Source organism: Delphinus delphis, chromosome 3 (assembly GCF_949987515.2).
Source record: "Delphinus delphis chromosome 3, mDelDel1.2, whole genome shotgun sequence".
Taxonomy (NCBI): Eukaryota; Metazoa; Chordata; class Mammalia; order Artiodactyla; family Delphinidae; genus Delphinus; species Delphinus delphis.
The window spans coordinates 82,944,166-82,959,539 of record NC_082685.1 but is presented as its reverse complement, the minus strand read 5'-3'; the positions used below and the strand labels follow the sequence as shown (position 1 = coordinate 82,959,539).

Genomic DNA, 15,374 nt, shown 5'->3' with positions numbered 1-15,374 from the left:
AACCCTCCTTCTTGGTAGTTACGAATAAAGAGAACTCTAAACAGATAAGGGGCAAGGGGGCTGTTAATACAGACTGAATTTTGAACAGAAAACCATTTGGAAGAAACTGAAGGCTAAAAAAAATATTTACAAGAATAAAAACCTAGTCCCTTTTCTAAATGAACTCTCTTCTATTTGGAATCATTCTATTCTGCATTTAACAGTCAACGGTCCTTTCAAGGTTGTCTGTAAGAAACATCTAGACTTCTAAAGTTCAATGTCATCTCTTTTTAAATGTAATTATTAATACCAGAAAGGACTGATTGGCTGGCATGGGTAACAGTACCCAAGGTGACATATTTAACTACTAAAGATAGACAACCTCTGCCTGCATTCTTTTGCTTAGAGAAGAATTTCGAACTTTGTCTCTTCAAAGAGAAGTTGAAAATGGGTTCATCTTCCTCTAATGTCCCAAAGAATGGTTTGATGAAATCAAGGACACTCCTTCTTGGGGAAGATCTCACCAAAATTGTAAGGGTAGCAGTATCTCCAAGAAGGAAATGGAGTAGAACCTGGCAACACTTGTTCTCCTTCTGTAACTTGGGTGTCTGCCAGAGAACCCTAAGAATCAGCTGGCTCAGGTGGAGATAGAGATGTTAGGAAGTGGGGTCAGCAAGTCTGAGTGAACACAGCAGGGTCAGTGGAGGAATATTAATAACAACAATAATTTCAGTACTGTACATGAGCAAGGGAATGATCATCCTTTCACTATGTTTTGGAACAATCCCCTAGGATGTAGGCCATTATAGCCAACCCTTCCCTACTCAGCCAACTGGATCAAGGCTTAAAAACAAATTAATTCTTATTCAGTTGCATAGTAAATGAGTCATCTGGCGATAGAATAAAGCTGATGTGATAACCAAAGCTATGGAGCACTGCTTGGAGGCTTCGTTCTAGAAAATTCACCTCAAAAAACACCCAGAAACATTTATTTCAAGGGTGAGGAAACCAGTTTAACTGCTATTAAAAGGACAAGATTATGATAAATTAATCAAGATAGACCTTCATTTCTCTTTCATGCGGCAGACCAAGATAAGCAATCCAGGCTTGATATGGCAGCTCCAGGATATTGGTATCTGTCATTTTATACCTGGTTACTCTGCTATTCTCAACATACAACTTTCATTTCATGGTCTAAGATGTCTGCTCCAGCTGTTGCAATCACATCCTCATTCCAACTAAAAGGAAGAGACACGGAGAGGAACAGGAAAACATACTACTCCTTTTAAAAGGGCACAAAATGCCAGTGGTACATATCCCTTCTGCTAATCCATCATTGGCCAGGATTATACCCATGACCACATCTAGAAACAACGGAAGCTGAGAATTGTATTCTTTAATGGTTGCTCATGTGTCCAAATACAACCTCTATTAATACAAAAGAAGGAGAAAATTGGTATGGGAGGAGGGACAATTAGCAGTCTTTGCATTGGTGATCATAGTTTATCATAAATAGACTGAAATACTGGCACAAACTGCCACTCATGAAGTACTGACTGATAGTTCCTCAGATCATCGTCATTGGCGCTCTATGGGACTAACTTTCAATGATATCCTTTTTGAAGCAAATGGCAGGCCATGGAGGAAAGACTCATTTCATTAGCGCATCACTTTTTTGTGATCCTGACATCAGCTTTCTATGAGGATAAAGGGGGTAATGGACAACATTTGGGATACGATGTGCCTCCTTCCATGGCTAATGAAAAGTTTAGTGCTTTGGTGAATGTGTTGGGGGTGCAGCACGGTGAGAAACAGACTTGAAAACATCCCAGATCTAAACAGTTTTTAAAACATAAAAGGATAATTGTAGGAAAACATGGTTCCCAGGACAATGGAAGACTAAAGACTGAATAACTATTATAGGACACTTGGGCAATGACTCTACTTTTTCCTCTAGATTAAGCTATGAATAACTGACACTGAGTTGAGTTTAGAGGTAAGAAAAATCTGATGTCTGAAAACATTCCCCCAAATGAAGGCCTTCATGATTAGTGGCTGTACTGGACATACACATTGTGCAGAGTCTCAGACTGACTTGATGCCTGCATAACCTTCATGCCCCCAAACACTGAGCTGCCCCTCCCCTTCCACATTTGGAGTAGCAAGGGCTGGGTGACACAACTTGGAAGTATGGATGAGTGAGCACCTCTGGGGTGAACAGGAGGGAGCAGAGATCAATACCCCTCCTTGAGTCTCCATTTTACGGTCCATTTTGAGATTTTTTTTCTTGAAATCTGTCTTGATAAATTCCAAATGTCAAGTATAGACAAGGCTCTGCTGTGTCTCTTTAAGGCAAGTTGTGATTTAGTGATCAGGGTGGTAATACATCGAGCCTTTTTGCCTCACTTTCTTATTTTTTTTTCAGCTTCACTGAATTGAATTTGTATACCGCAAATCTAGTATTAAAATATTAATCCTCTTCTCATATCCTGCCATCTAGAGATCTGAGCCAAGACAATGGTGTACGCCCAAGTATAAGAGGACTGTGGTTTCTAAGATCTTGCAAGATCCTACTTACTTTATACAGATAATCTCATAAGTAGCTGCTGATATCGCATTTGGGGCAATTCACCCTAAGGAAATTACACTGCAATATATATACTGAATGTGTTCATGCTCTTTACAGCCTCCCAGCTCCTAAATTACCATATATTGGGCTAAATCATTTGTAGCCAACCCAAATGCTACAAGTGCAGATGTCCTAGGTTAAAATTAACAGACTTAATTACAAGGTCTCAACCATTAGAATCACTTAAAAGATTATAGTAATTCAGATAAATGAAAAACAAAGACTACAGATCACAGATCAAATAAACAAATGACAAGAATATAAATATGAGTGTAGAAAAGTTTCTTCCTGCTTCTGACAGCACAAATTTAGAGCCCACACTATAGAGCTATATGGTATTATAAATGTATACATATCAAAATCAATACTATTATATACATATATACTATAAATACGTAATATTTTAACTATTTAGAGCACATTTGTAGAGCACATTTTACTAAATATAAAAGTCAAAAACATTAATAAAAAGGAAAAATTTCAGGCTTTGATATCTCAGGAAGCTTTGAAGACTACAGTCTCCAGATATTAAAAAAATTAAGAAACCCTCAAGAGCAGCTTCTGTGAGAAAGATATAAAATAACCTTTGGTCCAGAAATGGGTGGACTTCAGTACTTCACTGGAAGGATTTACATGGAGCCCTACATGCATCTCCAACAGAACCCACACTAAGCACGCAAAGCTCTTGTTTCTAAGAAGAATAAGTGAAGCAAATACAGTACGAGGTCTATGACAATTCAGGCAATACATAAAAAAACCAAACGTAATGTCTTTTCATGCAAGGTACCAAGATCTCTGCTTCATCTCAAACAGCTGATGCCAGGCGCAGAATCTGGTTTACCTTGATACAAGAGGCCACTGATACAAAACAAAGTGTGTTTTCTAAATGACTGCACAGTAAGAAAAAAAAATCCAGGATTTTCAAGGTGGGGAAAAGTTATAGAAGACTCCCTCCACATTGACTAAATATCCGAGGTAAGAGCAATCAGAACTAATCACTATCCCTTCTCCCAACCTCAGGGAGCTGTAGAAAAGGCCGCCTTGCTGCTCAACAGAGAAGAAAAGAGAAAGAAAAAATAATACACATATATCTGAGAAGATTAGTCTCAACATAGATTTATACCCTATTCATTGGATCAACACAAATTATAAAACCATCATACTTATTTCCACAATATGCTCAAAAGTATGTACAGGCAACCAGAAACTATAAGTCTACATAGAAGATTTGAAGAAAAATAAATGAATTGCTAGAAATGTAAGATAGAGTTTTTAAAATTCAATGTGTAAATTGGTAACAAGAGAGAGTTAGTCATGGGAAAACAGAGCACATATCAGAATTATTCAAAATACAGTAGAAAGAGATGAAAATATAGAAAATGGAGACAAAATAAAAGATATGAAATATAAAATGAGATGGTCTAATATACATTCAATCAACAGTCTCAGAAAAAGAGAGAATGGGTTGTCAAGGTAATATCTAAAGGAACAATATCTGATATTTTTTCAGGAATGACAAAAGAGAGACACAGTCCACAGATACAAAAGGCACAAGAAATCTAAGTAGAATATTTTTAAAATTACATTCTAACACATCATAGTAAAATTGCAGGATACAAGAGAATAAGAAATTTTTTAAAGCACCCAAAGTTGGGGAAAACAGATTAAACTTTAAAGAAATAGCATCAAAATTTCAGCTAACTTCCCAACAGCACTAATGGAAGCTGTTAGTGGAACGATATCATCAATGTTCTGGGGGGAAAAACAATAAAAGTTATAACAGACCAAAGACAATTCCATGTTCAGTTTTAAATTTCTTCCAAAAATAAGAATAAAATAAAGGTATATTCAGACTAACAAAAACTAAGATTTTTCTCAACAACGAAATCTCACTAAGCAAAGTTCAAAAAGTTGTACATCTGGGGCTTCCCTGGCAGTCCAGTGGTTAAGACTCCATGCTTCCACTGCAGGGGGCACAGGTTCGATCCCTGGTTGGGGAACTAGGATCCCCACATGCTGCGCAGCGTGGCCAAAAAAAAATTGTACATCAGGCAAAAGAAAAACCAGATCTAGGAAGTAACAAAGAATGAAAAGCAAGGAAAGTGATGAACAATAAATAAAATATAAAGGAAAATTAACTGCTTAAAATAGTAATGAAGTCTAATGAGATTTAAATTTAAAAAAAACACCACAAAATACAATTTAAGTGTCAGATAAAGTTTCAAAAAAGATCATGCTTAATCATGAAATGTTTAGAGTATTCTTTTTAAATTGAGACTGAGATAAACATGTTTAGAATTAATGAGAGAATTTAGCAGTATTTCCATATGTAAAATCAATACACAAAAATCAATTGTCTTTCTTCTGGCAGCAGCTACAGAAGACATATTTTTTTCAATATGTGCATAAAACTTACAGCAGGATCACAAATACCAAATACATAGGAAGAAATCTAAGAAAAGATAGACAGTACCTCTATAAAAATTTACATCTAACTAAGAAGGTAAAAGACCTGTACTGGGAAAACTAAGACACTGATGAAAGAAATTAAAGATGACACAGATAGAAAGATATACTGTGTTTATGGATTAGAAGAATTAATATTGTGAAAATGACCAAAATACCCAAGGCAATCTACAGATTCCATGCAATCCATATCAAAATACCAATGGCACTTTTCACAATATTAGAACAAATAATTTTAAAATTTGTATGGAAACACAAGAGACCCTGAATAGCCAAAACAATCTTGAGAAAGAATAGAGCTGGAGGTGTCACACTGCCTGACTTCACAGACAAAACTACAAAGCTACAGTAATCAAAATAGCATGGTATTGGCACAAAAACAGACACATAGATCAATGGAAAAGAATAGAGAACCCAGAAATAATCCCATGCACTTATGGCCAACTAACCTATGACAAAGGAGACAAGAATACACAATGGGGAAAAGACAGTCTCTTTAATAAGTGGTGCTGGGAAAATTGGACAGCCACATATAAAAGAATGAAATTAAACATTTTCTCACACCATAAACAAAATTAATTCAAAATGGATTAAAGATCTAAATGTAAGAGTGGAAACTGTGAAACTCCTAGAAGAAAACATAAGCAGAAAACTCTTTAACATAAATTGTTGCAATATATTTTTGGATATTTCTCCTAAGGCAAAGGAAAAAGCAAAAATAAACAAATGGAACCTAATTAAACTTAAAAGCTTTTGCCCAACAAAGGAAACCATTAACAAAAAGAAACAACAACCTACCGAATAGGAGAAAATATTTGCAAATGATATGACTGATAAAGGGTTAATATCCAAAATACATAAACAGCTCATATAACTCAATATCAAAAAAACCAAACACCTTGATTAAAAAATATGCAGAAGACCTGAATAGACGTTTTTCCAAAGAAGACATACAGATGGTCAACAGGCACATGAAAAGATGCTTAATATCCCTAATCAGAGAAATGCATATCAAAACTACAATGAGGTATCACCTCACACTTGTCAGAATGTCTGTCATCAAAAAGACCACAAATAACAAATGTTGGTGAGGATGTGGAGAAAAGGGAACACTTGTACAATGTTGGTAGGAATGTAAATTGGTGCAGCCACTGTAAAAAACTATGTGGAAGTTCCTCAAAAAACTAAAAGAAGAACTACCACATGATCCAGCAATTCCACTTCCAGGTATACATCTAAAGAAAATGAAAACACTGACTTGTTCTGGCATTGTTTGGTTTTTCTTTTGTTTTTGTTTTTTTTTTTAGCCACCCCACGCGGCTTGTGGGATCTTAGTTCCCCAACTAGGGACAGAACAGCACCCTTGGCAATGAAAGCGCAGAGTCCTAACCACTGGACCACCAGGGAATTCTCCAAAAACACTAATTTGAAAACATACATTCACCTCAATATTCACTGGCAGCATTTACAACCACCAAGATATGAAAGCGACCTAAGTGTTCATCAACAGATGAATGGATAAAGAATATGTGGTATATACATATAATGGACTACTACTCATTCATAAAAATTAATGAAACATTGCTGTTTGCAACATGGATGAACCTGGAGGTTATTATGCTTAGTGAAATAAGTCAGAGAAAGACAAATACTGTATGTTATCACTTATATTTGGAGAATAAAAAATAAAACAAACATAAACATAACAAAACAGAAACAGACTCACAGATATAGAGAACAAACTAGAGATTACTAGTGGGGAGAAGAAAGGAGGTATGGGCAAGATAGAGGTAGGGGATTAAGACATACAAACTACTATGTATAAAATATATAAGCTACCAGGATATATTGTACACCACAGGGAATATAAATATTATAACTTTAAAAGCAGTATAATCTCTAAAAATTTTGAATCACTATGTTCTACACCTGAAACTAATACTGCAGCAAACTACACCTGAATAAAATTTTTTTAAATTTTTAAATAGAATATGCAGGATATCACTGAAGAAGAAGAAACTTGGAAAAATCTATCATGTTGACTATTAAATGTTATCACTAAGTGACAGTCATTAAAGCAGTGTGGTAATATTAAAAAGGGACAAAGAGGCCAGTGAAACAGAAAAGAGAGCCCAGAAATATACCCACTATATGTGGACACTTGATTTACATAATCATTGTACTAGAGAAATAGTGAAGAAGGATGTTCTTTTCGATACATGGTGTTGATCAAGCTGGTATGTACATTAAAAAAAGGGAAACTGGACCTGCGCTTAACACCACTAACAAAAATCATTTCCATATGTATTAAAGATAAAACAGTAAGATTTTTTAAAAAATAATGTATAACAATATCTACATGATCTTGTGGTAGAGACAGATTTTATAACCAAAATACAAAAATGACTAATCATTAGACAGAATTAATAAGTTCTGTTTACTAAATGGTATATCCAAAAATTCCATTCCTAGTTATGTACTTTAGGAAATAGACTGGAAAATACAATTTTTTGTTGTTATTATTATTATTTTTTGGCTGCGTTGGGTCTTCGTTGCTGTGCACAGGCTTTCTCTAGTTGTGGCGAGCAGGGGCTACTCTTTGTTGCGGTGCGCAGGCTTCTCATTGCGGTGGCTTCTCTTGTTGCAGAGCACGGGCTCTAGGCACGTGGGCTTCAATAGTTGTGGCTTGCCAGCTCTAGAGCGCAGGCTCAGTAGTTGTGGCGCATGGGTTTAGCTGCTCTGCGCCATGTGGGATCTTCCCGGACCAGGTCTCAAACCCATGTCACCTGCACTGGTAGGCGGATTCTTAACCACTGCACCACCAGGGAAGCCCAGGAAAATGCAATTTTACATTCTTGTATGTTAAAGTACAAAAATGAATGGAAATAATATATGCCACAATTATTATAATTGGAAGGACATGTGGTCAAAGAGCTTCAAGTTTATCTGTTGATCTATTCTTTATTAAAGAAAAATATTTGAATCAAACATAACAATATGTCAACACATAAGTTTTATTATGTACTCTATCATGTTCTTTAAGTTTGTAAAAATTTCTTAAAATCACAAACAATTTTTAAATTATCAACAAACTTTGATCTAGTAACTTAATTTCAGAAACTTTATCCCAAGGAAATAATTTGAAATGCAGAAAAATATTCTATCGTGGTTTAATTTGAAATAGACAAGCACTTAGAAATAACTAAGATGCTTCACAATTCAGTAGTTATTGAATACTTTCTCTTATGCATTTCATGGATTATTATGGCAAATTAAAAGACTATGATTTAAAATCTACAAACAATAAATGCTGGAGAGGGTGTGGAGAAAAGGGAACACTCTTGCACTGCTGGTGTGAATGTGAATTGGTACAGCCACTATGGAGAACAGTATGGAGGTTCCTTAAAAAACTACAAATAGAGCTACCATATGACCCAGCAATCCCAGTACTGGGCATATACCCTGAGAAAACCATAATTCAAAAAGACTCATGTACCACAATGTTCATTGCAGCTCTATTTACAATAGCCAGGAGATGGAAGCAACCTAAGTGTCCATCATCGGATGAATGGATAAAGAAGATGTGGCACATATATACAATGGAATATTACTCAGCCATAAAAAGAAACGAAATTGAGCTATTTGTAGTGAGGTGGATGGACCTAGAGTCTGTCATACAGAGTGAAGTAAGTCAGAAAGAGAAAGACAAATACTATATGCTAACACATATATATGGAATCTAAGAAAAACAAAAAATGTCATGAAGAACCTAGGGGTAAGACAGGAATAAAGACACAGGCCTACTAGAGAATGGACTTGAGGATATGGGGAGGGGGAAGGGTAAGCTGTGACAAAGTGAGAGAGTGGCATGGACATATATACACTACCAAACGTAAAATAGATAGCTAGTGGGAAGCAGCCGCATAGCACAGGGAGATCAGCTCGGTGCTTTGTGACCACCTAGAGGGGTGGGATAGGGAGGGTGGGAGGGAGGGAGATGCAAGAGGGAAGAGATATGGGAACATATGTATATGTATAACTGATTCACTTTGTTATAAAGCAGAAACTAACACACCATGGTAAAGCAATTATACTCCAATAAAAATGTTAAAAATAAATTAATTAATTTTAAATAAAGACTATGACTATAGGGACCTCCCTGGTGGCGCAGTGGTTAAGAATCCACCTGCCAATGCAGGGGACACGGGTTTGAGCCCTGATCTGGGAAGATCCCACATGCCTTGGAACAACTAAGCCCACGCACCACAACTACTGAAGTCCGCACACCTAGAGCCCATGCTCCACAACAAGAGAAGCCACTGCAAGAGATGCTCACGCACTGCAACAAAGAGTAGCCCCCGCTTGCCGCAACCAGGGAAAGCCCGCGCACAGCAACAAAGACCCAATGCAGCCAAAAATTAATTAAAAATGAATTAAGACTGATTATAGAAAAAATGCTTAGTTTAAAAAGTATAGAATTCAAAATTTTATGAATATATGATCTTTACAAATAATCATTACAAAAAATCATTCCAAAGCTATTTATTTATAAAATAGTAAACCTTAACATTTTTATTCTTAGATATTGAACTATGAGTGATTATTTTTTACTGTTCAATTTTCTGTAACCTTCTAAATTCTACAATATATATGGGTCTACTACTTTAACAATATGAAATTTTTTTCAAACTTACTTTGATTTTTCATAAGAGGAACATACTACTCCATATTTATTAATCACAGATGATTTGTTAGCAGGCATGTTCACGGATCGTAAACCTAAAGAGAAATATTAAATTTTATATTGGAAGACAAATGCACTCACAGTACCAAATAATGCACATCACGCAAATTCATGATTTATGGGGAAAAGGGTGGCAACAAAAAAAATCAGGCTTAAAGGCAAAATTATATTAAGGAAGAATTTAAACTGTCAGACCTAGGAGTCAAACCCAACTTTGAACTGAAAGTCCATGTTATTTCTATGATATTACTATTATAAACTTATCCTTTCATATAATATTCAGTCTTTATTATACTTAACAGTTTTATCATCAAAACCACTGAAAGAACAGCACAGCATAGTAGTTAAGAGAATACAACCAGACTAACTGATTTACTTAACTGTGACTGTCTCCTCACTTGTACAATGGGAATAGTACCTCCTTAGAGAGTTGTGGGAAGAAATAAATAGCTCAATGTATGTAGATCGGTTAGAAAAGAACCTGGCATATGGGAAGCTTTACCTAAGTGCTTGTGATACTCATTAGATTACAAGTAACTTTAAAAAAAAAACAGAAAGCATGGTAAAGTTCTTTTTATGTCTGTTTTTTGTCATTTAGATTACGCTTCCTCTGCTTGCTCTCACATCCAGATTTCTTTCCCTCTTGAAGTATATCTGAGCACATTTATGAGTGTATGACCAAAACTAGGACATACTACCTGTGTTTAGCAGAGTAGTCAAACACGTAATGAAGTAACTGGATAGTCAGACTTACATTGAATTATTTTTCATTTCATTTTTTAAGATAGCTAATTTTTAAAACTGATGAGTCAAGGTTCTGGCAGGAAACAGCACCCTCAAATGGGGTAACTGCATAAAGAGACTTTCCAAAGATGTGGGCAGAGTTATTCAAGAAAAAAAATATAGTTAAAAAAAACCCAAGATGGTGCCATCCTCAGGGGTAGGCAAGAAGAGGGTGAACTGTCACTACTCTCGGGACTAAGGGGAACAGAGACCCAGAAAGAATAGCTGTAGGAGAGTGGTGCTTAATAAAAATCTTTGGCCTTTGGTGGAGAGATGCAACCGATCTGAGGCTGCCTGCTAAGAAGGAGCCTTCCTGCACTCCACTCCAGTTATCTACCTGTGCTTCCCATTTGCTAAACCAAACTAGAAGCCAGAAAGTTCAAGGCAAAGTGGAGAAGGATGGAAGGTAGATCTGGAGGGGCAATGGGAAAATATCCAGCAAAGCAGATTATAAACATAAAACATCATTATCTATTGCTATTGCTTACAGCAAGGTCTGCTTCTTATAATCTATATCCATTAGAATAGAGCAAATGCATTTTTAAGTCAGCAGCTGCACTGAGCTATTACAGGAATGTCATTCAGAGTTGGCCTAACTTTAATATAAAATACAAGTTATTTTCAAGTAGGATTGATATATTCAGGAGTTTCTTTTTTTAACAGTTAACATCACATGGAGTATTTCCATCTTAAAAGGCACTTAGGAAAATAACTGCAAACAATTATTAATGAATTCATGATAAAATACATGTAAGCACAGAATAAAGCTGTAGCAACGATTTGATAAATCTAGTAATAAATGTTACAAATTACATAAGTACATAAGTATTCATTATGAATCATATAAAATTATGAAGATAGATGTTTAAGCAGACTAGGTAGACAAAGTCTGCAAAAGACGACAAAGGAACCCCAGCACTCATAAAACATTACATATTTCAGAAATAGAGCTTAGAAATACAAACGTCAGTCAGACATACTCTTAGATAAATTTAAAACATTTAATGCCAAATGAATAGAAAATAAAAAGTACAGGCCAGGCCACCCAGAGAAAAATAATTGATGAGAAAGTGAATTGAAGGCAAATGGGTCTTTATGTGCTTGTGTTAGGCATATTGACCTAGAGCTTTTAGCTGTCTCCTGATACATTTCAGAGGACTGACTATGATTAGTCATACTTTTTGAAATTGCGAAAGTTAGGGACTAATTATTTTAGAAATTCTCCCTTGATCACTGAACCTACTATCCAAAGAGTCCTCACATCTGTGGGTAAAAGTGATGGGTATTCGCACCATCTACTCAACATGCAATTCCACGACATCCTGTTGATGAGACTTCCCCAGACTGGATGGGTAGAAAGTGTCAAATTGCTGTAAAAGACATGCTTACTTTCGATTTCTGGCGTATCTTAGGAGTACCTACCTTGGGAGTAAAAGTGCTTAACGAACACTAGTTTATGAACCACTATTTGAATAGTACTGTGATATATGAGAGAGATAATAAGACTCCCTAATATATTTTATTAGTTATGATTGCTTTTGGCTAAGAGTAAAAGAAACAGTAACCAAATAATCTCAAATTTCCGAAAAGATCCAAGTCTTCAGAAATGTCTCCCACAGAGATGTTGGAATTAAATGCTCAGTCAGGTAACTAAACAAAGAAAATAAGATTTAAAATGACTTCCCTTCTCCGCCCGCCAAAAAAAACCCTCAAAAAATAGAACATAAAAATGTTATCAACTTTCACAAAAGTTTTAGTTTTTCCATAAGAATATTCTTCAAATTCTCAGTACCTTCCAAAACCTTAAGTCATCAACAAGGAATTGTTATTGTTACTATTATTGTATGTGCAGCTGGGCTTTTTTGCACTGTATTAATAAAACCAGAGTCACACATATTAATCATTAGTCAAGCTAAAACATTCAACTTCTAATACACTATTTGATAAAATGGTTTTTTGAACCATTTATTAAAGCCTACAGGGGAGATCATCTGTACCATTTTTATGCCTCCCCAGGACAGCTATATGTAGTGATGTTGACTTCCGAATTGTATAGAAAGAGACAAACACAGTTGCCTATCTCATGCTCTTTAGTAATCTTATGAGACAGTGTGGGACCTGGTACCCTTCACTGCAGGGCTTGCACCTGGACAAACATCTCCAGCGAAAGAATACAAAGAAACTATAAGGGACTAAAAATAACTGCATGCGCACACACTTGGGGCAAATTATGAACAATTACATACAAAAAGGCCACAAATCAACTGTCATCTCTGAGGTGCCAAGAGGAAAAGCAGGGTACCGTGCATGATCCCTGCATACAGCACCACCAAGGGGGTGGGCAGACCACCTAAGCCACCCCTGCAGCCCCACCCACGGACCCACCCTTAGCCCTCACCCCACTTAAGGAACCTGCCCGCCCTCTTCTGGGAGAGTGAGCAAAGGCGCCTGTTTTGTTTTCACTCCCTTGTGCTGCCTGAATTCTTCATCTGGCCTCATCAATTTCTATTGATTTAAGAGTCCAAGGACCAGAGCCAGTAACACCCAGATCACCTTAAAACAGGAATAGAAAATTAAAGTGAGGCCAAATTATTTTTAGTTTATGCTATCAATACAAAAACTCATTTCATTTATACTGCTGGGAAATCACAATTAAATGTAAAGAGATTAAAACAGACTTGTTAAATTGGATTATTTCACATTTAGATCACTGTCAAGAAATAACCATGTTTCCTGAATCAGCAAAATGTGATGTAAATGTAAAAATGAGCTTTTTTATAAGTTAAATAGATCTTTACAATTTAAATATCCTTTTATTCTCTATGGTACCCAAAAATGCAGGGTACTGACCGAGTTTGTGGATTGAAATGGAAACAAAATCTTAAAGACTGGATCAAAAGATCTTAAAATTGATCTTTTTAGATAAAGTCTTCCCTCAAACTCTGAAAAGAAAGGTTAAAAAAAAAAAAAAATCAGGGACTTTCCCGGTGCCACAGTGGTTAAGAATCCGCCTGCCAATGCAGGGGACATGGGTTCGAGCCCTGGTCCAGGAAGATCCCACGTGCTGTGGAGCCACTAAGCCCATATTCCACAATTACTGAGCCTGCACTCTAGAGCTCTCGAGCCCGCGAGCCACAACTACTGAAGCCCGCGTGCCTAGAGCCTGTGCTGCGCAACGAGAGAAGCCACAGCAATAAGAAGCCCGCACACCGCAACTAGAGAAAGCCCGCGCGCAGCAACGGAGACCCAACGCAGCCAAAAATAAATAAATTAATTTTAAAAAAATCATCATTTTTGACATCAACTATTCTAAGACCTGCCTCTTCTCTTGCTCTAATTTCTTAGCATATACAGCATTCCGCTAAAGAGTATGATCTTGCAGTGACCCATGTTTTCTCTACCACCTTCCAGAGATGATTTTCAATAATTTAAATAGATTGTGAATATTTACCTTGCATATTTATCTGAAGTGGGCAAATAAACAGCTTGTTTTACCTTTTACTTACATCAGACGTTATTTTTATATTAAATGATATTTACCCTTATATCTATTCCAGTGCACAAAACACGTCTGGAATCTAGTTTGTTATCCCAATGCTGAGATAATCTTTCCAAGGCTGACAATGATCTCCAGGTGAACAATTCAATTATGAGTTTTCAGTACTGATCTCATTGATCCTTCTATAGTTACTCTGTCTACCATCCCTTCTAGAAATAAATGTCATTATCATTTATTATGACATTCCTCCCTTGGCTTGTCTCCCTGCCTCTGTGAAGTGTCCTTATCAGTAATAGATAAGTGTGCAAGTGCAGGGATCAACAGCTTACTTTAAATTCTGTTTCCAGCACAGATTATGTCTGTTACTGTGCAAATTACTTAACTTTCAGATGCCTCAGTTTCCTCATCTGTAATATAAATATAAACATAAATATTGGGGCTTCCCTGGTGGCGCAGTGGTTGGGAGTCTGCCTGCTGATGCAGGGGACATGGGTTCGTGCCCTGGTCCAGGAGGATCCCACATGCTGCGGAGCGGCTGGGCCCATGAGCCATGACCACTGAGCCTGCGCGTCCGGAGTCTCTGCTCCGCAGCGGGAGAGGCCACAGCGGTGAGAGGCCCGCATAACGCAAAAAAAAAACAAAAAAAAACATAAATATGAATATAAAAGTGTCTTCTGTCCTTATTATCCAACTGGAGAGTACAACTCATTACTATTTGTTCTTTGTGTAATACTCTTCTAACTAATCATATAAATGTGTTAAGTAATAAACACTTTAGACAAAATTATTACATAATTAATACAAAGTATGGATAGAATTGATAATTTTTAAATCTGGGTTAAAAGTAAATGGGGATTCATCTACTAGTCTCCCAACTTTTCTTTTCTGCATGATTTTAAGCTTTTATAATCATATATATATGTGTGTGTATGTATGTATATATATATATATATACACACACACACACACACACATATATATATATATATATATATATATATATTTTTTTTTTTTTTTGGTCACACCATGAGGCTTGCAGGATCTTAATTCCCCGACCAGGGATTGAACCCTGGCCCTTGGCGGTGAAAGCACCAAGTCCTAACCACTGGACCGCCAGGGAATTCCCTATAATAAAATATTTTAAAGTACTGGTTCACAATTACATAGATTTAATCAATTTTTCTCAGCATTTAACTAAAAATCACAAGGCTACCATATTTATATATAGATACAGTATATGATATATATCAAATTTACTCTAAATAAACCAAAAA

General features: G+C 36.2%; 1 protein-coding gene across 1 annotated transcript in view; it reads right to left on the bottom strand.

Annotated features, from left to right (window-relative positions):
- Window positions 1-15,374, bottom strand: part of TMEM232 (transmembrane protein 232) — a 378,932-nt gene that overhangs the window by 237,865 nt on the left and 125,693 nt on the right. The window contains 1 exon segment of the mRNA XM_060007168.1: window positions 9,769-9,853. Within this exon segment, the coding sequence (XP_059863151.1) occupies window positions 9,769-9,836 (68 nt within the window). The 5' untranslated portion in view covers window positions 9,837-9,853.